Source organism: Pleuronectes platessa, chromosome 22 (assembly GCF_947347685.1).
Source record: "Pleuronectes platessa chromosome 22, fPlePla1.1, whole genome shotgun sequence".
Classification (NCBI taxonomy): Eukaryota; Metazoa; Chordata; class Actinopteri; order Pleuronectiformes; family Pleuronectidae; genus Pleuronectes; species Pleuronectes platessa.
This window is the reverse complement of record NC_070647.1, coordinates 15,099,458-15,125,164: the sequence shown is the minus strand read 5'-3', so window position 1 is coordinate 15,125,164 and position 25,707 is coordinate 15,099,458. Positions and strand designations below refer to the sequence as shown.

Here is a 25,707-nt window from a genome sequence, read left to right as displayed (position 1 = left end):
CAGCTCCGGGGTCGTCTGGCTGCCGGAGGTTCAGCTTCTGGAGAAGTCGAATGAGACCCCGATAATAACATCTATTCATCAGCTAAAGTGTAAATATAAAAATGCATAAAATTGAACATTCAGCTGAAAAGTCAAAATGTTCCTTACAAACTTCTGACCTAAATAACAATTAATTTCTATTTTGTTTGTTTATGTGTTTACTTCTGTGTAAACCCCAGAGGCTCGGCTCATCCATGTTTCATGTCTGGCCACAGAAATCCAACACATCTGATGACCTTCCAACTGTGACTGTTTTCACAAACATCCATCAAATACAGGATTTAATTAGTTTATCATAACGAGCTGAACGGGAACAACAGCCACTGAACCATTCAGAAGAGAAAACCATCAAGAAATCAGCCATTTCCCATTAGACCTGAAAGAGCCACAGCAACATTAGCTTAGCATTCTCTCCACAAACATGAGCCACAGCAACATTAGCTTAGCATTGACTCCACAAACATGAGCCACAGCAACATTAGCTTAGCATTCACTCCACAAACATGAGCCACAGCAACATTAGCTTAGCATTCACTCCACAAACATGAGCCACAGCAACATTAGCTTAGCATTCACTCCACTAACATGAGCCAACATAAGAAGTCTGACCTTTGAACCCCGGCCTTCATCCTGTCCTTCCTTTCCTTGTTTCAGGTGTGCTAGCAGGTGAGGTGCTTGTTAGCCGTTGGAGGGTTAGCTTAGTCAGCTAGCATGTTTAACAGTCTGTGTGTTGCTAACCGTGCTTCCACCACTTCTTGGGTTCTCCAGGTCAACCGGAGGTCATCCTCACCGAATTTGTGCAACAGTGTCCCCCTGTGGCTGGGAGAGGTAGCGCAACTTTGTTATTAATCTTATCTGCCTAAACTAAGTCCCTGAATCAATTTTTTGGGGTATTTAACAATTTTAAATGATTTATTATTAATATAAATAATGCTCAATTGTTGTAACCTTTTTTTGTGCTTTGTTTAACTTCGTTTTACATTTATTTGACAGGGACGACGCAGAACAATCAGTAACAACACAACATATGACACAAACACACAGCAAGTAAAAACCAACAATGACAAACACACAAAGAAAAGCTAAGAAAATAAATGTTTTTTGAGATACAGGTGTTTTTCATGGGATATAACTTTTAATTGATTGGTATATTATCACTTCAATTTAATTAAATTCTTATCAAAAATTACAAAAAGGATAAATAATGATGAATATTGGAACCAGCCTATACAATAAACATAACCATGTGGAGTACTACGTGCGCTTTAAGACAAACAACCTCCTGTGTCGACTTTCAGGAGACAAGCTTCACAACAATTATCATGTTAGGAATCTGTCAAACCCGGAGTACGACAGCAGAATGGCAGCTGTTCAAACCTACGAGCTTGATCGATACAGATGTTTTGAATTATTTCTGTCTGCTTCCCAGAATTCATAGCGTCGGCTCGTCTCTGAAGGGTTCGATCCAGACGACAGAACTAAACTAAAACAAAGAGGGAGATTTTTCTTTTTTCCTGGACAAGTTCCTCGTCTGAAAATAGCTCAGTGGTTCAAACAGTGGAACAAATTATGAAAATGAAAGATAGCGAGTTTTATTATGAAGTCATTGAACTGTGTTGATATTTTATACAATGTTCTCTTTTTAAACTACTGTAAAGTACAGATTAGCACAATTACACGTTTTATCTATTGTTTAATTGCATAAGCTATAAACCTTCCTGGATAATAGTTGATCCCCATGTGCAAACAGCAGTGAAAATCGATTCTTTATTCTGTTCAACCGGCTGCTGAACCTGATTCCAGGTGTGAATGAATGTTCCAAGTCACCGGCTGACATCTGGAGTGAAAACTGGAGGTGAAGCAGAACTAGATGGACGACAGCGACATTACCTTAGTCTGGAGATTGAAAAAAAACATTGTCGAGTAGCACCTGAAACACTGGAAGAGGAGGAAGAGAGGGGAAGAAGAGGACATAAAGGAGGAAGATGAGGAGAGATAGGAGGAGGAAGAGGAATTCAGCGAGTGCAGGACTCATTCCACACAGACAGCATCGTGAAAGGAAATCACTCACAGTCGGGGAGGTAACCAGATCAACACAGACACACGACAACAGCATCATTGGTGTATGTAATTTAATTTGTTGTAAATTACACTCACATTGCAGCACAAAGTATCACAGCATCGATACATCCTGAGCACACGTCGATATCTCAACATCTAGGTTTGACAGAGACCTCCACGTGGGGAGGAAATCTGCTGATTGAATTTACAACGGCTTTAAAAGCACCAACGAGGAAGAGCACGATGTGAAAAGAACGACAGCATCGTTTACACAAGTAGAAACACATCCTTACTTTGTACCTTGTTCTTGTCCTCTGAGATTCACAGATTGCAGCAAAGGGAACAGGACCCTTATTTTCAATTGTCTGAACAAAGCCATAATTTACAAATACTCAAGAGAAAGATTGTTGCTCCTGCGTCAAAGTGCTCGGAACATGAAGAGGCTCAGAAAACGTGCAGATAAAAATGTGTAAAAAGTGGTTTTTAGACACAAAAAAAAAGAACTGGTTCAAACAATAGTAGCAAAGCACAAAAACTGCCTTTTAACTTTAGCGAGTAGAAACTTGATGATAAATTATAAATCACCCTGTGCGATTCTTCTATAGAAAACATTTACCTTTAATTAAAGTATAAATTCAGGATGTACAAATACTCACAGTCCTTTCAAAAGATTGGGGACTAAATTTTTAAATGAGAGCTCATTAAAACTTAACCGCGCTCATCAAACTTTAATGCTCATCAAAGAACAGCAGACGTTCAATCCCTGCTGGTGGACGTGGAAATAAAAAACATACACATCCTGTTGTAGCTGCAGAATTCTGCTGCAGGCCGAGGCTGTAGTGGAAATAGAAGGCTCAGTAGATATTTTTTTCCACTAACGATGCAGAAACACACACAGATATATAAATTAAGAGTCAATAGAACATAACAGCAGAGACGAGTCAAATGCACTTCACCACTTGTGGGGTCGGCACGACTCGGCAGACAATAGCTCGTTTCAATTACAACAGTGGAGCAGGACAACACTCATCACATGCAGCGACGTTCAGCCCTGCTGCTGATATGGATTAACATTAATTCACATTTGAGTTGATCTTGACTCGGTTGATATTTATCTCTTCATTCGCTATGAATAATTCAAAGATCTAAGACGTGATTTACAGGTTTGCTGGTTTTGGTTGATATAAACATGTCGCCCTTTTTTTTAAGCACCTTCTCTTCGCTGTAGAAGAGATTTGTCTTTTTTTTTTAGGCACCAAAGCTTTAACTGTGCATCTCTTGTCTGAATGTGTAAAAACAGAAAGGCTGGAGCAGGAATCGTCGAACCTTTCATTGTGCGTCTACACGACACAGACTGTTTATAAAGTAAAGGTGCACAACGCCTCTCCACTTCCTGAATGAAACCAGAAGAATGAACACTTCACGTCTGTGTGATAAGAACTACTGTTGTTCAACGTGTTCTGTTTGGTTGGTTTGTGTCTCTTTTTTTGGTTTGTTGGTCTTTTGTCGTCAGCGTTGTCGTCGTCACACAACCCTCTGGAGGATGTAGAGGATGCCGATGCTGTCGATGGTGACGAAGGTGGAGAAGTCGGACGACACGTGGATCCTCTTCAAAGCACTTCCGGCTGGATAGAAGGTCTGCAGGGCCTCGCCTCGCTCCACATCCCACCACTGGAGAGAAGAACGAGAGGGTTTTAAAGCTCGGCACGGACATTACACAGTGTCTGGGCAGCGTAAACAACACCTGACTGAAGCCAACAATGTTTATAATGTCCAAGTTGGGCACAGGCAAACACAGTGACAACATGAGATAATGAAACACTCTCCAATTCATGGGGACATTTTGGGAAATGAGAGGATAATGGCAGAAGTCAAGTAGTGTTTGATCTGAGTCAGATCCTGAGACAAATTGGTTGCTAAGAAGACCATGATGGATTTAACATTATAATATAATATCAGACTCGAACTCTCACCCATCCACAGGCTCACTCTCACACAGACGTATACCGCCCCCCCCCCCCCCCCCCCCCCCCCCCACACACACACACACACTCACCACCCCCAGAGCAGTTTTCCTGAGTGATTCTGTTTAATCTCAGTTTAAAGTCTTTCCATTGAAGCTGCAATTCACTGGGATGAATCATCAGAGACACATCAAGTCAATCATTTATAACCTGGGTGGGGGGAGGGAGGGGGGGGGGGGTCGTCACTTTCAACTTTGACACATCTCAGATCCGACAATAAACCTTTTTTTAATCTTCCGTTTAAAAACCTAGCTCGTAAGTAACTGTCAGAGTCGGAGGCCGGCTAACCCATTATTAATAATTCACTGTGGTAAAGAGAAATCAATTCTCTCATCATGTGGCTTCCTCACCTGGAATCACCCAGGAATCACAGAGGAAAAATACTTTACACCAGGCGCTGCTAGAAATACTGGACCCACTACCAGGAAACATTCAATTGACTGCTACTAATGTAAAAAGCTTCTTTACATAATGTCTGTTAGTTTAGTTCTGTTGGTGGCACAGCACCGTGATGAATCTGAGATGCTATTTAAATCTCTGCTGCCCTCGAGGCCAAATGTGTCCAGACAGCGGACCTGACATTTCAACACAAATTATTTTTGTGTATTTTGTCGTCTGTGAATATCCACATAAAGAGACTGAACGTAAAATAAACACAAATCAGTGTTTGGTGGTCCTGAAGATTACTGGACTCTGATTCACACACGATGAGAAGCAGCTGCAAAACATCTGCATTGTGAGATTAATATTCACAAGGGCTGCAGCAACCGTTCACCCAGCTCGTATTCTTTCACCACACACACACACACACAAATATATACATGAATACATGCATATGAATGTATTTACCATATCATTGTTTCCTCCTTTTGCTCTGAATAATTATTGCAAAACAAACAGGATAGCACAGGATCGATCTGTATTAGTCTCCAGCTTCCAGGGGATGAGGCGTCAGAGATCTCTCACTTTCATCAAATTGCCTATTTTGAAAAGATCCTTGTAATTCAGCCGAATATAAATTCACTTTTAGCAAATTGTGTGGAAAGCTTCAAGGGAATAAGCTGGAAAATGTGGGGCCTTGTAAAGTAAAGAGTGGCCAAATTAAGATGGATGATTTTAAAAGAGGAAAAATTGTTTTTTTTTTCATACCTGAAAAGGATTTTTAAAGGTCACACTATGATACCTAGGGCAAGATATCAGCCCCAGTTTAATGACCGAACTAGACTTGCTCCTAGTTAAAGGCCCAGCTGTCAAGATCTGTGACTTATTCCTAGAATAAATAGCAAGTGATAAAAAAAAATCAATCCTGAATCCACCCCTTTGTCTGGATCCGCTTAATATTTAATGAGTTCTCTCTTGACTCATGTCTCCACCAAGTTTCATGGAAATCCGTTCGGTAGTTTTTTGCATAATCCTGCTGACAGAAAAACTAATCAAGAGCAACATATATTCTTTTTGTACGGATCTTTCATTATAAATGAAATCTGTATTAAATATCCAGGGATGGAGAGAGTACGACACGTGGCTGGATGAAGAAACGCAGACGTGATGAGGGAGGGATCAATAGACAGGTGGAGGGATGAAACCAGGATGTGCAGAAATGAGACGAGGGAATGAGACTCCAAATTGTAATTGCATTTGAATGGAAGGGAAACTGGCTGCTGGCTGCCAAAGCTCTGACAGCTCAAACAAAGAAATAACACTCAGATGCCTCCACGTACACACACACACACATTAGTGAATAAATACAGAAAATACAGAATTTAAAAAAGGCACAGATGAGAGAAAGTCGAGGAACAACAAGACTGAAGCTGCTGACAGACAAAAGGATTAACAGGGAGATGTGATGTATGGAGACAAGAGCTGGTGCAGAGCAAATGTTTGAAAGAGTCAACTGATGGCGGAACGGAGAGAAACGTGAGGACAAACGTGTTAGCTTCCAAGTGAGACTGGATTTACGATGAAGAAGAAGCAGAAGAAGAAAAAAAACGTCCAGAAATCCACTGTGTGTTGAATCATTTACACCAGAGGACGGTGACGAGACCAGACTGGGTGGAATGCATATTAATGGACCTGCTCGAGAGGGGGAGGACAGGGGAAGTGAGGAAGAAGTCAGAATTCTTTGATTTAAGGCGAGGGATAGGAGAGAGAATGAAAAGAGCGAGGGCACATGAGCACCAAGCAAAGACACAAATGAAGACTAGAGATGCTGTAAATGGTAAAAAAAGGAAACACAGTCATCATAACAACAGCGAGACAGGTTCCATAAGGGCCTGTGTCTCATAGGGGAACACGCGGCAGTGTTATGTATGTGACACGGAGCACATGTCCTCGGAGCAGATGGCTGATGTGCTGATATCAACAGCATCACTACGGGACCATTGATTTATGGGAGAGCCAGTGGAGCACGTAGACGCTAAATGACTGTACAGTGCACGCTGCTGGCGAGAGGACAATACCCCCGGGTGTGTTTACCGTGTCTATGTGTGACCATCTCGTTTTTTTTTTGTGTTGCCAAACATCCAGCGCAGCATCCTGGCTTCAGTCTGTGCTGAGGCTGCTGAAATTAACTTGAAGAATGGCAGGGAAATGAGGCTGCTACAACGTTAGCTGCACATTACATGAATACTAATGTAAGGCACAGACACAGTGGGGCCAAGAGGAAATATGTACATAGAGGGGACATGAATGAATTAGCATTTAAATGACACACACTTATATTTAGTGTGTAGATCACAATCTAGAATTCATACGGCAAACGAAGGTCAAAAATATTATGAAAATTATTCCGTACAACAGCTAATAGTTTTCCCTTATTAATTAATCCCAGTTAGACACGAAAGGGTAAGAGTTCGTATCATGTTCCTGTTTAGTGTCTTTCAGATTAACACAAAGTTGCTATTTAAAGGTTCAGCGTGTAGAATATAGTGACATCTAGTGGTGAAGTTGCATGCTGCAGCTGAATACCCCTCACCTCACCTTGTTAGCCTGCAGTTGCATAAACAACTCAAAATATTTAGTTTGGCCAGTTTGGACTACTATAAAAAAACATGGCGGCCCTCCGTAGAGGGGAACCGGCTCCCGATGTTAATATAAAGTATTTAAATATAAAGGGTCCATTAACATGCACCTGATCCTGTCATGGATGCGCTAGTGGTTCTGCATCTCGTCTCTGTCAGGATAAGCAAAGCAGCCGTCTTGCTGAGCATAGTTAACGTTAAAGCAAGAATATTCGGACCCTTGTTCGTTGTGTTGTAAGAATGATGTCACAGGATAAAAGAGACCACAAACCTAATGGCACAGAACAACAAGGCCGACCGACCCCTTATCTGTAAAGCCACAACACTCTGCCTGCTCAGATAAGCTCCCTCTCAGCATCAAGCTCACAAACACAGGGGTCACAATCACATCTGGGGAAGCCGCAAGGGCTACGTGTGTGTGTGTGTGTGTGTGTGTGTGTGTGTGTGTGTGTGTGTGTGTGTGTGTGTGTGTGTGTGTGTGTGTCTGTGTGTGTGTGTGTGTGTGTGTGACCCCGATTCAATCCAGCTCCCAGCAGAGGGGCACCGAATCTACTCCGACTGTCCCTCAGCGTTAGCTCAGGTGAGGCTAAATGGGTTTGCTTATTGAGACCACCTGATGGAAAGTCTGCAGCGCTTACATAACGGAAATACCTGCCCGTGTGTGTTTGTGTGTGTGTGTGTGAGGGAGCGTATGGTGGCATCTTTCAGACGGGATGGAGGGAAGTAATTAATCTTCCCTCTAACATAAATAGCTCACCGACAGGGTCCAGGGGGAATAGGTAGAGTTTCGACGCTCTATAAAAAATCATAAAGACTCGAGCGACGCCCAGCAGGCAGGAGGGGAGGGGGATTAAAGAGAAGGGAGGGGGGGGGGGACCAGCTGGAGGAGATTCAGGCGATTCTGTAAGGCCACCTTTCGTTTCAGAAAATTATTGTGTGTGTGTGTGTGTGTGTGTGTGTGTGTGTGTGTGTGTGTGTGTGTGTGTTTGTGCGTCTGAGACCGCGCCAAAAGTCCTGCTGGGAGGGAAACAGTGTGACATCGGGTTTGAATTATTAATCCAAGGTTCCGTCCACTGAAATATTGATGCTCAGACAATCCACCACACTTTTCTCCCCCCACACCTTCTTTCTTTCCTTCATTCTTTCCTCTTTCCGTTCATTTTTCTTTCTCTCCCACACACCTCTCTCTTTTATGTCAATCCTTCAGCTTGCACGAAAGTGGCAGATCCGAGATTTGTCAGAGAGAATTAGAAAACGGAGAGAGAGAGAGAACAAAGAAGAAAGTCAGAGAGAAAATATTAGCTGGTGGGGTGGGGGGGGGGGGGGGGAAGAGGAGCTGGGGAGTAAGAAAAAGCGACGAAGGAACATAAAAGAGGGAATAAATCGATGATGTGAGCGAGAAACAGAGGGAAATAATGAAGAGAGAGAGGAGGTTGAAGTACAGAGAAGGAGATTAATATGAAATCTGGATTGATGGATTGGATAGATGGAGATCTGAAGATGAACAAAGCTCTGGTGTTTTCAGTCAAGTCCTTTCATTCGCTCTCAGAACTCAGTCCTTAAAACCACAGAACGGCAAAGATGTGCTAGAACTTTGTAGGTGGTATGAAAATGTTGTCTTCATAAAAATGTGGGAAGTTATTTGATAATATTTTACTGACTTACTTTTCCTTCCTTCAGTTTATAATTAATTAGGTTAAATACTCATTTGAAGAAAATGAGTTTCCTCAAACCGGACTGATCTCATTTGTTTGCATTCTTCACCTCTGATAATAAAGTTTGAATGACAAGGACGTTCATTAGCTGCATTGTAATATGCTGTCAGTAATACTATAATGATTTAATAATGGCAATGAAATTGACCAGATTTGTAAATTTGTTTTTATGTCCGTGTGTCAGGCCATACATTTTACAAAGAATACACCATCAACATCTCCTTCCATCCTCTCCTCCATCACTGTTCTAACATCTCCACTCTGCCTCAGCTCATCTCTGTCTAAATGGTGCACAACACAAATACACACACACACACACACACGTACACAAACACAAACACACAGGCCCCTCTTCTTCAGTGAGAGACACAATTAAACCCGGCTTAATGAGCAGCGCGGGGGAAACAACTGCCTCCCAGAGACAGATAAATATTTCACCAGCCTGTGTTTGTACCCCGAGCCCGAGAAGAAGAGCACAGAATTCAGGCCAAGTTCGTTCTGAGCTCAACTCGCTCAAAGTTCTCCGCTCCTGCTTTGTCTCGTGCGCGGGGGAGAGAAACGCAGATGCCGAAGCAGGATGTCAAGGACGTATGTAAACTACATCTACTCTGAATCCAGTTTGACCACATGAGGAATTAAGGTGTGAATCACGAGGTTTACATTTGTTTTAATAACCTCTGATGCCTCTGGAAAAAGAGATGGTGGAAAAAATAGAACAATGGACTATGGGAATAAAAAGATGAATGCACTTTCAGGGGCTGTTTTGCATCTTGCGAGTGTGTGTAGTTATTTTTAGAGGTAGGTCTGCTGCTACGCCGCCACAGCACTGCGGGGTGCTTGCTTCTGAAACGGCAGGAAGACATAAACACGTGCTGAATGGAATCATTCGGGTGCTGTGCTGCTCGAACCAACACGGTGGCCTCGTTCCACTGGGTCGTAGACATACGTGTCCTCCCAGCAGACAGCAGTTGTCAGGATGGTATTTACAACTTTGAAGGAAGTGGGAGGGCGGTGCAGGGATGAAAGTAGAAGCCGAGGGGCTGAGGTTAGTCTGTGCGGTTCCAATCATTTTCATAGAGAAATGCAAAGGGGTCAATATTCTGAGAAGTGCTGCAGGAGATCAAACCAAAGTTGAATTTTGTTGTATTGCATTCACAGTTTTTGTCCTGAAACAGAATTCCTTTTCCTTCCTCATTTGTTCTTCCAGAGTTTTCTCATTTATTCCCAATTAAATTTTTTCCCCCATTGTCAAATTAAAACTAATCACAGAGGCTGTCACATGCAATACACCACTCTTTAAGGGAAACTTATAAATATATATAAATAAAATGTACCTGACTTGGCTACTGATTTGTAGCCAGGAGAGGAATGGAGTCCTACATAATAATAATAACAAAATGAGTATTTTAAAAGAGACATATAAAGCTCATATTCAGGTTCATAGTTTGAGTTTGTGTCATCAGGTGTAAAGGCTGAACTGCTCTAATGTAAGGGAGACACATCCCTGTCCTCTACTGGCCATTGATGCAGCTTCTCTTTCCACTCAGTTGTAATTGATCAACCACTCTAACTTCTTAACTACTGACGAGGTGTTTCAGGAGTTTCAGTGTTTTCTGTCAGGGAGAGGAGCTCCCTTCACCACAGACATACACAAGTAACATAAAATACACTAGAGGAATTACAAACTGAAATAAAACTGGAATCATAAGTCTCCTTTAAATTGATCACATGGCATTTTCTCAAAGATCAGTTCCATTTGTGTTTTATTTATTTTCAAGCGTCTTAAAACATTGCTGTGACTTTTGTATAGAAATCCATCAATTATGTAAACTTATTTTCCGGATTCTTCTACACTCTCTGCTCAGACACTGGTAAACAAACCCCCTGGTATCAAAAATACCATTTTTATTTTTAAATAAACAACAAATAACCTGCTGTGTTATTTTCCACCATTAGAGACTGCATTTGCAAAAAATGTATATTTATGGCTTCGTAAATGAAAACAGAGCTCAGGCAGCGGCACCTGCAGGCAACATCACTTCAGCCTGAGCAATAAGAGTCGCTACTTGGACTGACTGATGTTCAGCCTTGATCAAAACCCTAACATCTGCTCTGCCATTAAAGGAAATGGAGACACATTTACTCACGGCTGAGCCAATGTCATTATACAAAAATCTTGACAGCTTGATAGCCCGATCAATCCCTCAGAGAGGTGACTGCTCTTTCTCTCCGCTCCATCCTTTCCCTTCAGCTGCTCCTCGCTATCCGAGCGCTTCTCGATCTTAGACAGATCGGCCGTCCATCAAACATCTCCTGAGGGAAGGTCAGATCAACCTTCTCTCCCTCATTTCATCACGTTCATCCCCAGCCTCCTCCTCCCCCCCCCCCCCCCCCCGCTTCGTTTGGAATCTGGCTTGGTGTGATGACTGACGGTAATAGTTCATTGCCCCGCCGAGGCCTCATTAGGACGCGCTAAGCGATGACGGCTCAGGCTGAGAAGGCAGGAGGGAGGCTGACTTAACACCTATTGGGTGAAAGCAATCTCAACTGATCTGAAGGAGCTTTAGTCAGATACGCTAGGAAATAGAATTACTGCCCTGCTGCCTCCACCAGCAAGTACAAGCTTCTCTTTTTTTTGGTTATCTCGACCTTTAACCACTGAAATCAAATTAGTGGATCTTTGAGTCCGAGGTGACAGATGCTCAAGATTTGAGGAAAGTGGAGATTTGAGATATCCTGATGACCTTTGACCACTAAAATCTGATCAGTTCATTTGTGAGTGAACATTTGGGCCAAATTTTGATAGGATTCTCTCGAGGCCTTCTCAAGATAATGCATTCACAAGGACAGATATGGTTTTGTGTGGTCGTTGAACTTTGACATCCTCCACTGAGTACTTGTGCCTGATGGGTGCTTCAAATATATCATTGACCTTGACCTTTGACCTCCAACATCTCATCTTATAAGTCCACGTGAATGTTCATACCTAATTTGAAGAAATTCCCTCAAGGCCAGGAGGCATAATAACAGCATCGCGGGGAAAAGGGATTTGAGTGTGATATCAGAAAATGTCCCAACTTCTAGCGAGGGAGGAAGACTTCAAATGTGAGGTCACCAAAATGGACGGATGAAGAAAACGACAGCAGAGAGAGAGAGAAAAACAAAAGTACGGCGCGAAAACCGAGAGATGGCAATGAAGGAGACGGCGGAAGGTGGAGGTCTGGTGGGAACACAGAGGCAGAGGAATAGGGAGTGAAAGCGAGGGGGGGGGGGGGGGGGGTAGGAAGGTGAGATAAGGTGAAATTGTTTCTTTCTCTTCTATCACAGGCTCGGCTGATAAGTGATGTCTGACAACAGTGGTGGCAGGGGAGAACTGTCATCTCAAACACTCCCATCCATCTGGGGATACACTGTTCGGAAGTGCGAGTGTGTATTACAGATGTCAGTATGCAAACGTGGGGGGGGGTTAAAGTTAGTGTGTGTGGGTGTGCATGAGAGTGTGCACGAGAGACTTGGAGACAAAAGAAGAGAAATTGTATCTATTTTTTTTGGCCTTTAGTCTTTCTGTGGAGCAATATTTTGAGGGGCAGGTTGTTTTTCTGTGTCTTGAGGAAGCGCATGTGCACGTGCACAAACATGCAGCCGTCATGACTGCAGACGACACTGATGCAAATGTTTTCTACGCCCATGACATCCAACATGAAAACACAAATATTTAAATATGTGGGAAATACTGTTGTGATCAAGCTTTTACACTGATCAACAGTCGCTGGCAATAACAGTTCTAGAAACATAGCATTGCAGGAGATGTTCTGATATAAAGCAAGATTAAAAACTAGATAAAAAGTAAAAATTAAAAAATGATGTGTGCTGTTCACCCTCTATTTTACATTTACTTCACAGCACAACCTCCTCTACATCCTCAGAGATCTGCAGGTACGTCCAGGTGATATATGCTTTATGAACGGGGGGGGGGACTCTCTGTGCACTCTGTTGCTGACAAGCTCTTCCGCTGTCGGGTCGCACCGGTCCCGACTGACTGGCATGAATAAAGAAGAGCCGCCGACACATCTGACACAGTGAGGCTCCCTCCGGATGTCATGTGATCACAAAGTACTGATGTGGAAATCAGTTGGCACAAATTTCCACAACAGTGAATATATATTTTATTACTAGCATATGACACTTGGGAGGTTTCACTACAGCGCTCAAGTAAACAGCACAGCAAACAGCACAGCAAATTCCCAGTACGTAGTGCACTCCACTTTTGCCGAAGTATCCACGTGTTTAATAAAACTACAAGATGGATGCTGCCCTTCACGAGCCTGTTGGCGACTGAAGCAGCAGTGCCTTGCTCAAAGTGAACCAAACAAATCAGCGGTCTGAATTGAGCAGACTCTTACTATTTTTTTCCCTCGTGCAGATTTCCCCACGAGGTGAACAGGAGAATGATGGACGTATCGGTGAGTCAGAACCAAATGAAACAGGGGGATTAACACGTCAGACCGGGTCCGACATCCCGGGGCTGACGAGACAGCACTTCAGACAGCTGGCTTAATGAAGTATACACCCAAGAGATATCCATTAAGATTAATTAAAGACCCGTTAGAATCTGAGAAACTGTTCACAGCATAAAAACAGGTACGATTAGAAATACGTGTCATTATCATAGACTTTCATAGATATTCTAATGACTTTTTACTCTGGGACTTTACGGGGGAAGACGGGGGGGGGTATCAGTGCATGTCTTAAAGCAGTCTATGATCAGTTTTAGTGGAAAGTGATACTTTTTTTTCTGTGCTTTTGTGTCTTTGTTACAGTTTGGTGTGAATTATTCTGGGCTGCTGGGCCTGTGTGTTCTCGCAGTTAGGATGAGCCCTTTCACACCTGCTGCCTCCCTCTTGGATCCCTCTGTGACAGATCGACTCATCAGCATTTACAGTTTGTGTGTCCTTTGTAGTGTGCGTCTACATCAAGGCCAGGTGTGAGACAGGTATTTCCTAGCGGGATGTGGAGCAGAAAGGACAGAGGACTGATGGGAATCGGTGTCGGACATAACGGCCTCTATCAGTAAGCACCGCTTCATCACCTCCTGACGCACACGCACAAAAAAAACACACAATTATCTGTTCACAAGCATGCATGCTTACCTAATGCACCGACACAAGCACGGACGTTGTGTTTTTATTATGTAAAGTGAAACGCTGGTGATGAGGAGCACGAGAAATGTTTAATTAAACACTCTGCACAGGTAACTACGCACAACAGGGGACTGGGCAAGCACACAACCCCGCACAACAGCCTGCTGCTTTTAATTACATTCACACCATTCAGCCGACCATGCAGGCAGAGGGAGTGAAACACAGGGAGAAGAGGAGAGGCTGAAAAAAGTAGCTTGAGAGCTGATTAAGGCAGAAGTACTGATAGAAAAAAGACTTGAACAAACAAGAGAAGCGTTGTTCGATGTGTGGAGCCAAAGACAAAAGTAGAAAGAGGCAAGATGAGTTGCTACGAGCCTCGTGTTACATCATTTCAACTGATTGACTCAGCGAGGACCAGGGGAGACAGCGCCTGCTGTCACTTCTCCTGCTCTTATCCGACCAATGACAACATCATCCCATTTAAACGGCAACAGCAACACACTGAGTCATTGTGAGCAAGGGCTTCTGATGTTCAGAGCTGAAAACCCTCCACTGAGTCGTATCATGATAAGAAAAACATGTCTTCTCTGCTGGTTCCTGTTGTTATTCTCTTCCAGGAACGCTGTCACTGCGAGGACAGTTAATATAAACCATCATTGCTTGTTTTTTATTTGTGTATGGATCTGCTGCAGAACACATTTTTAATTGATCTATATTATGATAAATATAATTATCATCATAGCAATTAAACAAACAATGCTTTGAGAGGCTGTGTTTATGGTAACACGTAATCCATAATATTCTTATCTCAACAGTATTTACGAGAAAGCCATAAAACGGATTTGTGACTGCCTTGGAATTCCTTTGTGTGGGTGCATAATAATTTGCTGGAGCTTAGAGCTGTGGATTACTGTTTATTTGTAGCGTCTGATAAAGTTGAGCTTGAATCTCTTTATTTCTCATCTCCAAAAACAATATTGAGCACAGTAACTCTGGGACTATAGTACACAAAGAAACACCACACGTTGTAAAAACAGCAATATTTCCCATTTTCCTTAATATCAAGATATGTGGTAAAAAATGATTTCTAGCCTCTAGTTTCAAAGGATTAAAAACCTAAGAAGTTTTCAACTCTCAGTAAAGTCATTTTTCCAGAGCTTTCTTGGGCTGTATTGTATCACAGCCAAACTTCAATATCAATCAGTCGACAACTATGATTCAAAGGCAAATTTAACACAATCCCACTGATCCTCAGTAACCAAATATCTCCCTTTCTCCAGCTGAGGATAAACACAAACCAAAGACCCTTATGGGGATGTTCAGACGACTGCCAAGCCTGTTTCCAAGACTGACGTCCATGATTTTCTTTTTGACAACGCTGGTATTCTTCCTCCCTTTTTTTTATCCATATATCTGCAGCTCAGAAACATGGGAGAACTAATAAGTTGTCTTTCCGGGACATTTGCTAATTGTAAAATAGGCGAGCGCGGAGACACGCCCGGCAACGTTTATTAAAACAGAGAGACAGTTAGATTATCATCGTGCTGCTTCACCCAGCGGGCGGTACGCGAGGTACACACCCTGTCACGGTAATTACTGTGACGGACAGCGTGGCCCCTCGTAGCTGTCCAGCCGACACGCAGCCCAATTAATCAATCAAAGCTCCCGACTCAGGGGTTCATCCTTTAAGACAGGCGTAATAATCCCTCACTGCTTCCCACATCCACGCAATGTCCGCGCAATGGAGGAATGGAGTGATCTAGAAGCTGATTAACAGAATAGTCATGGCTGTCGTGGTAATGTAACGGAGGTCAAAGCCGATGAGTGACGGACGAGTGCTTGAATCAGAGCGGGCCAGTGTCTCAAGTTTCTATTGATTCTATTGAGTCAATACAAATGTTTACAGTTTCCAAAAAGGAACCAATAAAAACGTTGTAGTAACCCTAACCCTGATTTAATGTGTGTGTCTGTCCACATAGAGCCTGAAGAACAGCATCACTGACTTTCACAGTAACATCTCTGTCGACCCACACACACAGGTATAAACAAAGATGCACATGCATGCACACACGCACACACACACACACACAACCCCCCACACAGTAATCTGAGATATAAAGCCTCATCGATCAGAGCTGCTCTCTGTTGAGGATTACATCATTGCCCAGCAAATAGCCAATCAGAGCCCAGCTGAGACTGTCCGCTCTGTGACCCCATCTCCTGTAAAAGTAAAAGCAATAAGAGGCGTGCACGCACACACACACACACACACACACACACACACACACACACACACACACACACACACACACACACACACACACACACACACACACACACAAACACACAAACACACACACACACACACACACACACACACACACACACACACACACACACACACACACACACACACAATTCTGGTCTCGTCACAAAGAGGCATTGATATCATTCTCCAAGGTATCGAGCGTTTTTATATAAACCTGAGCCGATGCAGTTCAGTCCTCGAGGTAATATATCACAGGTGCATGTTGGGACATACAGTAGTTGTGTTGTTGATACTGTGACACATTGAACACCTCGAAATCAACTCAGTCACTCAACCTTGATTCTCCCTCTCACACACTTACATGTATCTACTGCCTGAATTCAGATACCTTCCCTGTATTCACATGTTGTTATGTTGCAGCTTTATACGCAAATAAAAGCATTTACTTCCTCATCACTTAATACCCTGATCTTTGAATTTTTTATAATATTAAACATTTGACAGTTAATGCAGAATATTTTTATGATGTCTTAAGTATTCAAATCTTTTGCTATGACGCTCAGGTTCCTCCCATTTCCCAAGATTATAATTGGCCTGTTTCCCCATCGTGACTTGACTCTAGTTCTCTTCAACTCCTCACAGTGAAAACATCGTGGATCTTAACAATAGGATTGATGCGTTATCTTACCTTTATGTAGCCGCCAGTCGAGACCAGGAGCGAGTTGTCTGGGGAGAAGTGCAGGCAGGTCACCCAGCCGCCATGGAGAGAGTCCATGCCGTCTTTACCGTCCCGCGAACAAATCTTCAGCAAGGAGCCGTCTTTGACGCTCCACAGCTGTGAAAATCCAAACATTATAAAACCATCCATAGAGAAAATTAAAATAGAGAAAAAACAAATGACAAAGCTCTCAGCTGTGATGGAATTTAAAGATTGGTCAGAAAAAGAAAGGTTTTATAAAAATGTGTTCCTTCCTTCAGCCACATGTTGAGGTGGACGCATTTTGCTCAGTTGCCAGTGAGATGGTTCAGTTGTTTTCATTTGACTCAACCGTTTTGCTCACGTGCTACAGGTGGTCATGATATGAGAGGACAGTGTAGGCACGTTCAGGGGCAGCATCCTTGAGAGGCTGCTTCTCACGCGTCCTTTCCTCTCTGAGAAACGAGGGCTCCAACTGGTGGATCCCTCCCGGCCCAACCTATCCCAGGATTCACTGCGCTTTGGTGACCAACACTTTTTCAAAGAGGGACATGTAAAGGCGCTGGTAAGCATTCTCATCCATGAAAATGTCCTCCTTTCCGGGGCCACGTAGACCGCAACTGAATCAGATATGACCAACGTGTCATCCTAAGGTCAAGTGATGATTACCAAACCATCTACATGGCCACTGAGCATGTTCATGAACTTCACCCGATGTGGCTGAGAGCTCCAGAAAGACACCGAATGAGTCGAGAGTGAACCGTGTGTTAACCCAAATGAGAAATTACCCATAAAGCACCACATGTATACATAATGAAAGGATGGTCGGTGATCCCTGGTGCATAAAATCATGTATATTGCAGCTGTTATGCAAGTGTTCAGATGCCAGGCGCCTTTGACAATGACACATCACATCTACGGCTATATTTAACTCTTGGCTTGCTTTTTGTGCCGAATGACTCAGATTTGCTGCCATAGAAACAGAGGTGAGATTTCGGTGTGGTTTATGTAATTGGATCTGAGGGATCGGGCCATCTATGGATAATGGTTCAGCCCGGAGGCCACTCAAGGGCATTAACCCCTCGTTGACTGACGCAGGCTACGAAGGCCAACCGGAGCTCGACGACTTCTCCTCGTCTTCATCTTGGAACACAGTTTAACTTCTCATTTATTTTCTGTTAGTAGACGAACGGTGCCAATGTCCAAACCTTCGGGATCCAATTTGGCAGCCTGAGTCCTTTCCCTCGTCTCTTGAGGTGGGAGTTCTTTCCTGCACCCGCTATCATGTCTTTCATATCCCCTCCATCAGTCCCTCCACTTTTCTCTTTGCTCCCTCAGTTTCCTAACCCTTTTTTTTGCATTTAAGGGCTCAATGAGGTGAAGTGAATGGCGGAGTTGATTTGAACACACACCCGAATCTCTCCGTTGTCGTCCCCAGTCGCGAGGCATCGGCTGTCCCAGGAGAATCTGCAGCTTCGGACACATTCCTGGTGACCGCTCAGCGTGTGGAGGCACTGCCAGGACTCACAGCGCCACAACTAAGAGCAAAAAATAATGAAGAAAAAAAACAGATTAACAGAAATATGGACTTAGTTCATTTTTACACGACACTAGAACTTAAGGGAGCGACTGATCCTATCGTAACCCATTTAGAATAAGCTGAATTTGTCTTGGATGGAGTGCGATACTGCACTGTAGATGAAGTATAATTAGAAAAAAACAACACAGAAGTGTTTACCGGGAAATAACAGAACATATAATTGTGCCAAATGCAGAGTTAATGTTGTTAGAGCACTGCATAAGAGCGATGCAACTGTTAATGAGCACTCTCCCATTCCTTTTTGACTTTCTGTTTCTTCTACCCCTGCCTTCTTTTCTCTCTCCATCCTAGTCTGCTTTCACCGTTTTTCATCCTGACCCGGTTGCATCCTGTTCTGCACAGAAAACAACACAGCTCATAATTAGACCCTTCATTTGGCAGCCGGCTAACTATGTCTGCACACAGAGTCCCATTCATCTGAAGGTCAGCAGAAAAAGAAAGACAGATAAAAGGAGGGACGGAGAGAAAGAGACGGAGGAAGAGGGATAATCGGAAGAGCATACTGTCTCTCTTTTTGTGGTGCTCAACAAAGACACTCAAGGCTAAGCGCTCTGGTTTGACCTCGAGATAGACTGAGACCGGGGGCGTGTTTGTTTTGAGCTACCAAAGCCCCTCGGTCTGTAAAGCATGGACTATGTAGCTGGCTGCTAACCAGCCACACACACACAAACACACACGAAGCTCAGTTATCATCTTTGCCAAATCCATAAAACACACATTCTCTCTCCCGAACCGAACCCAAATTCCCGTGTGAAACTCGGTGGCGATGGCTCGAGATGAACTGCTTTCAGCTTTTTTATTGGATCTTTTATGCTGGACACTCAGAAACAGAAGTTGTCACCCGTGTTCTGAATATTAGACGGATAGACGCAAATCTAACACTGAACCCGCGACACTGAGAAGAAGCCAGTTTCAAATAGCGTACTGTCGCAGTGGAGTTCAGCGTTGAGTCAGAAAAGACAGGATTTAAGAGCAGTTTCAGGGAAGAAGGCAATATCCAGCCTACAGAGTTGGTCAAAGTCAGACCAAAGTCGAGCACAGCAGTGTTAGTGAACAGAATCCTGGCAATAACTCCATCCAGACAGCGAAGTGGGTCAGTTTGCACGTCAGCCCATCTGCCAGGCTGGTGGTTCAGCAGGTCCAAGGGCTCTGCCATTTAGTCGGACTAAATAATCACAGAACGTGGGCGTTGAAGGACCAGTTGAAGGACCGGCTGAGCAGCAGCTAACTCACCAGACCTAGCGCTCTCGCCGCTGCACGCTTTAGTCTCTAAGGTCCCTCGCCTCCCTGCTGGTGAAGCCTTTTGCCTCAGACATCACCCGCAGCTACGCGTCTATGTGCAATGTGCTGTAAGTAACAAGTTTGGAAGTATACTAGAGGGAAGATGTTGATGTGTAATAGGTCGTCTCGTTACTCGCAGCATAAACAGATATGGCTCATCCTATAAAAATGACTATGAGTGTGTGTGAGAGTGTGATGAACCTTTGCCGTCTTGTCAGCAGAGGTGGTGGCGAACAAGCAACCGTCTGGTGAGACATGGCAGGACAGAATGGCTCCCTGTTGAGTGTCGATGTCCTGCAGCTTCTCTCCACTCTCTATGTCCCACACCTCGAGGAAGACAGAGATGATTCAATATTTGAACTTGCTGTTTGTTTTGAGTTTGACTTTGTGAGTGTGTGTGTGTGAGCGTCACCTTGACAGTACCGTCGTAGGACCAGGAGAGGAGCCTTGTGTCGGCCGCTGAGCTGCTGAGCCGAGAGAAGCACCTGACCTGCTCTTTGTGACCCTGGAGTACTCTGCCCTCGCCAGACTGCCACCTCCACACCTACAGGGGGCAGCAGAGACATTTTAGCCACTTCACTTCAGCACATAGACAGCTCCCACCTTACTCCCCTAACACCTGCTCCCCGGGGCGCCGTGCATGGCTGCCCACTGCTCTGTGTGTCCTCCTGTGTACACCAGGCAGAAAACTAATTTCCCCCCTTGCATGTCGTGTGTGTGTGCATGTGTGTGGGACAATAAATGTATCTTATCTTATCTTATCCCGAAAAAATGAAGTGAAAGCATCTCGATCATTGCCTGGTGGCAGGCTGCAGTATAAGTCGTAAACACTGCTTCCTCCGTGTTAGTGGATGGGTCATGGGCTAACCTAAAAAAGTCAAAGTATAGATCGGGTGTTTTTCACCATTTTCAAAGGGAATAATTCAATGATCAGCCACATTTAGGGAGCTGATCTTTGAGTGTGTGTTATTTGGTGCAACTTGGTTGCATTTAAAAAAGACTATTGAGCCTTGGCAGACGAAAGGACAGAATAACGACGTGGATAGAAAAGGACATAAAAGTAATGGCAAAGAAAGAAGCACAGACAAAGAGGGTCGTAGCCATGTAGCATCCACCAATCATACGACAGGGAGCTACAGATGCTGCAGTGCGGCCTCACATACACAGGGAGGTAATATATCAGTGTGCTTCAAGTGCAGGAGAAACTGTACAATTCTGCTTGTGGTACAGCAGATCACAGTATTTCACTTTGTCCTATAAAAGTTTCGCTCTTTGAGTCTCAGGTGCAGAATTAATGCCAATGCAACCTCACCCTGGTCTAGATGGTGCTGGTTTTATGCCAGCGTGCAGGCAGGTGAATGAGTCGAGATCAGAGTTCAGCTGAGCTCAACGAGGCCAGGGCAAACAGCATCATCCAGATAATTGTATCATGCCCGTATGCTATGTCGCCCCTTTTCTTCCTCTGAATAGTTTCTGTCATGTGTCGTAAGGTTATAATCCATCACCAGCTAACATCAGTGTCATTAGATCGCTCTACATTCACTCTGCGTCCGCATTAACATCTAAATACACACTTCCATTTCCGAGCGAGCGCACGTCAAACAGCATAAATTTGAGAAGCTTATGAATGAGCAGCGGACGGCCCGAGAAAAGGAATGTTGCAGGAAGCTGCAGCATGAATACGGAACGAGGCCCTGCGCTGTCGGAGAGAGAGAGGAGGAAGTGCTGCAGTGGACAGGTCTGTCGGCAGAAAAGAAAAGATGAAGAGGAGGAGATGAGAGGGGGGGAAGAGGAAAGGGGAAACGAGCAACAGAGCATGAAGGGTGGGGGGTGAGAGCAGGTAATGGGCCGAAATACACACACATACCCACGCACACAAACATGGACAGTTCCGGTCAAAACGAGAGCGGGAGGAAGATAAAGAGTTATCGAGAGCGACGCAGCCGAAGGCAAAGGAAAAGAAAGACGGGGATGAAGAAGGGAGAGGTGAAGAGGCCCGGGAAAAAAGAGGTGGCAGGGGGTAACTGGTAGGGGAAGGTGAGAAAACCACAGAGAAGTGAAGCACTGTGAGGATGAGCGATCAGCAGAGCAGACGGTTTTACTCAAGGTGAGGAATGGGGATGAGAGAGAAGAATCATCAATAGCAGGGAGGAGAACTGGGAGGCAGGTTGGGGGAGGGAGGTAAAAGAACACGGCTTGAATAAGGCAAGAAAAGGACGGTGGGGCGAGGGAGAGAGTGATGAATGGAAGAATCACAAAAGAGGCGAGGACAGAGAGAAACAAAAAACAGCATAAAAGGAGGACAGGAAGAGCCGCACACCCTGATGGTGGTGTCCTCGGAGGATGTGATCAGGGTTCGGCCGTTCTGGGTGAACTGGCAGTGCAGCACCGTCTTCGTATGTCCCAGCAGAGTGGCCAGAAGCTTCCCGGAGGGCACCGCCAACACCTGCAAGAAAGGACCACAATATAAGTAAACAGCAAAAAACTGTGTGTCAGCTGCTCCACTCTTAGGTAACGTAAGGTTTCGACCCCGGCGTCCAGAACTTCTGCACAAGCCTTGAGTGATGGCTGATTTATACTCGGGGAGGAAAACTGTCCCGGAGTTTCCTTTTAAGAACTCCTGGTAGTTCGAGGGGAGGGGTGAGGTGCGGCTGCTGGCTTGATGGTGATAAGCACATCAAAAAACTAAAGTGGAGAAAGGGGGGGGGGGGGGGGGGGGTGGGACCTTCAAGTGTGTCCAGTCCAGTCGGGACAGCAGGGAGCAGCTGCTGAGGGTCTGACAGCCCTGCAGCCGTTAGAGAACAAAACTTCTGCAATAAACCCTCTTATGATAATAAGCACTCGAGATTCTGTCCCAGGCAATTTGATGCTGGTTTGGAGATAGAAGGAAGATTTTGCGACTTCCTCAGAAAGATGGGATGCAAACACTATGACCCAGGGAAGGTCCAGGAAGACTGCTACCCAAAGGTGAAGCCAAAGAGTTGTAGTCACCACCTAGTGGCTGGCTGCGGTAGAGGTCATAAACCCTGCCTTCTCCATGTTAGCAGATGGGACCTGAATCACACTAAAAAGTTAAATAAATATTTTTCATTTTTCTGTCAGTTCAGAAACACACACACACACACACACACACACACACACACACGCGCAACACTAGCAACATGGAAGCAGAGGAAAACATCCTCTAGAGCCTCTTTGTAGTTTTTATCCATTCTCATAGACTTCTTTAGAAAATGACCAGAGGAGTCGCCTGCAAATGGAATTAAAACTTATTAAGTACAGCACAACATTTTCTTCACTGCAGCAGAGCAACTGTATTCCTGACAGTAAAAAGTACAGATCCGTGATGTGTGAAATATTTACATCTCAGTGGACAAGGTTAAACTGTCTGAGCAGAACAAGCCCGGGGGTAAAGCTCTCAGCACTGAGACGTGAGATTCAAAGACCCCGAGAGGAAACGCTTGGGCAGGTTTCACACATGCAGCTCAAAGATTTTCCAGGATGGTGAAGTGAGCAAATATTCCAAAGGGTGTTCGGAAAAAAATATGTAAATATATATTTGAATAAAAGCGGAGGAAAGACCGGCTTTAAGTACCACTGCCAAGGGAGTAAACACGTCTGGTGGTCAGTGTTGAGGCTTCGCTGATTGATGACACATACAATAACAACAACAATCTGCCTATTCTGCTGTTACCCTTTTGAAAAGTAATTTAACAGATTAACAAACACACAAACGAGGATTAGTGATATTTGAACACATAACTGCCAACCGTCCACAGTGCCTGACTAGCTGTCAGCCCAGCTGCCTGGTACAGAACACACACAGACACACACAGACACACACTCACAGTCACGATTGCATACTTTCAAACAGAAACAAACAATGACTTTCTGTCTCCTCCTGTGTGTCATGAAGACTTCAACGTTTCTATTAAGAGAACAAAGCTGGTATGCCAGACACCAGCAGCTGGGAATAAAGTTCATGAATTATTATCAAGCCATTTGTCTATCCAGTAAACTGATGGTGAATAATACCAGAAGAGGGAAGAGGAACTGGAAACCTCCCACTGCAGCAGTCAGTACCACTTCCATGTAGCACCACAGCCCCCTCTGGTGTTGACTCAGGGAACTACAACCGCAAACGCAGTACAGACTCCCTCAGGATTTAGAACACTAAGAATTAATCTATAACTGTTGTTGGAGGCATGTTATTAAGTATAAATTATTAATGTTATATTCAATTTGTAATTTGACCTATAGGATTTCTTAAGTAATCTAGATATACAACAAGGCTGCAGCATGTCGGTGCAGCCGCTTTCAGACAGATACATTTAATAAAAGCGACGCGTCATCTTCTCTTACTCTCTAACACCACTGGTGCAACAGTGAGAGAAAAACAAACTGATACACTCAAAGGAAAAGAAAAGGAGGAACTTTGCTTCACAGGGAAATGGATTTCTAACCAACGAAATAAAGGTTTTGTTGCGTATTTTGTGAGCATCACTTCATTGCACAAAAACTATAACTTCTCTTTTTTCTTCTAGTTTTAGAAACCCAAATCCCCATTCTCCTGTGCTTCTATGAGCTGTAGCGTGCAATAAACCTTTACCACCAAGCAGACTAAGACTCCTTCCTCCGCCTGCAAACAACAATTTACCACAAACACAAGGAGCGGAGGAGCACGGAGAGCAGGGGGCAGGAAAGATAAAGGAAACAAAAGAAGGGGATGAAAAGAAGGAGCAGTGTGTGACAGAGACTTGAGAGCAGGTTGAAGTGGGAGAACACAAATCACAGGTGAAAAGGAGGAGTGTAGAGAAAGAGAGGTGAAAGAAAGAGGCTGACCTGGTGAGCAGCTGACAGGACAGATTAAAAAAAAAGATCTCATGACTCAATGTGCCCTGAGAAAAAAAAAAGGAAACATGTCCAAAAGCAAAATGGACGCGAGCTTTACTCAGCTATTCACACAAACATACTGTAACACACACATGCAAACAGACACGCCTGGTCATGAAAAATGCTCCCACTTGTTCAACAATGACAGGATAATGACAGTGACATTTAAAGAGCAAATGTTTGGCAATGTCTTTTCTATTGGATTAAGTCTAATGGATTACTTGTACCATCCTTTCAGCACTGGTTTGACAGTAAATTAAGTTTGGCAGCAGACTTGTTTTCTACCTGTACGGTTCCATCCTCTTGTCCCAGAGCCACAGCAGAGGGCTGCTTGCACATACAGGTGCACCTGATCCTGGACGACTGCTCCTCGGACTGGAACAGCACTGATCCCGTCTTGCCGTCTCGTACCTGTGACACACATTGATTTTATGATGTTGTTTTCAGACATGACATTGGGTCCGGACAACGCAGAAGGAGGTTCTCTTCTCAGATACGTTCACAACAACACAAGCGTTCAGGTCTGGGGTGGTGCTGCAGGCAGAGGCAGGACATGACGTATCCATTCTGCTACAGAGGTCATGTTCTTACTTACAGCATATCGACATGAGCTGCTTTCAGACCTGTACTGAACTCCAGAGAATGTCTGCAGATTCTCAGCTCAAGACAACCCAATATTTTTGATTTTATTACCAATCATACATGTCTGCACTTGATCGCATACTCAGAGAAACAAACCCTGCTTCAACAAGTAAACTGCTCTATTTAGAAATGACTCAAACCCTCTCCTTTGTTTTCTCACCTGCAGCCTGTTGCAGTTGTCGGCAGCCGACACGGTGATTTCCTCCTCACAGAAGAGAACGTCGGAGTCTCTCTTCAGGCAGACGGCGGAGGTGGTGTGCACCTTCTTCGTCTCCCATAGCTTCAACACAACAAACACACGTGGAGCTTGAGTAGCAGTTTGTTT

General features: G+C 44.2%; 1 protein-coding gene across 3 annotated transcripts in view; it reads right to left on the bottom strand.

The window, feature by feature from the left end:
- Nucleotides 1-2,156: 2,156 nt before the first annotated feature.
- apaf1 (apoptotic peptidase activating factor 1) overlaps nt 2,157-25,707 on the bottom strand; it is a 33,429-nt gene continuing 9,878 nt past the window's right edge. For all 3 annotated transcript variants that reach the window (XM_053414954.1, XM_053414953.1, XM_053414955.1), the window contains 8 exons: nt 25,543-25,662; nt 25,026-25,151; nt 22,168-22,293; nt 20,260-20,391; nt 20,049-20,174; nt 18,379-18,504; nt 16,958-17,104; nt 2,157-3,771 (listed from right to left, as the gene is read on the bottom strand). In XM_053414954.1, the coding sequence (XP_053270929.1) occupies nt 3,625-3,771; nt 16,958-17,104; nt 18,379-18,504; nt 20,049-20,174; nt 20,260-20,391; nt 22,168-22,293; nt 25,026-25,151; nt 25,543-25,662 (1,050 nt within the window). In that variant the 3' untranslated portion in view covers nt 2,157-3,624. The remainder of the gene's footprint in view (nt 3,772-16,957; nt 17,105-18,378; nt 18,505-20,048; nt 20,175-20,259; nt 20,392-22,167; nt 22,294-25,025; nt 25,152-25,542; nt 25,663-25,707) is intronic.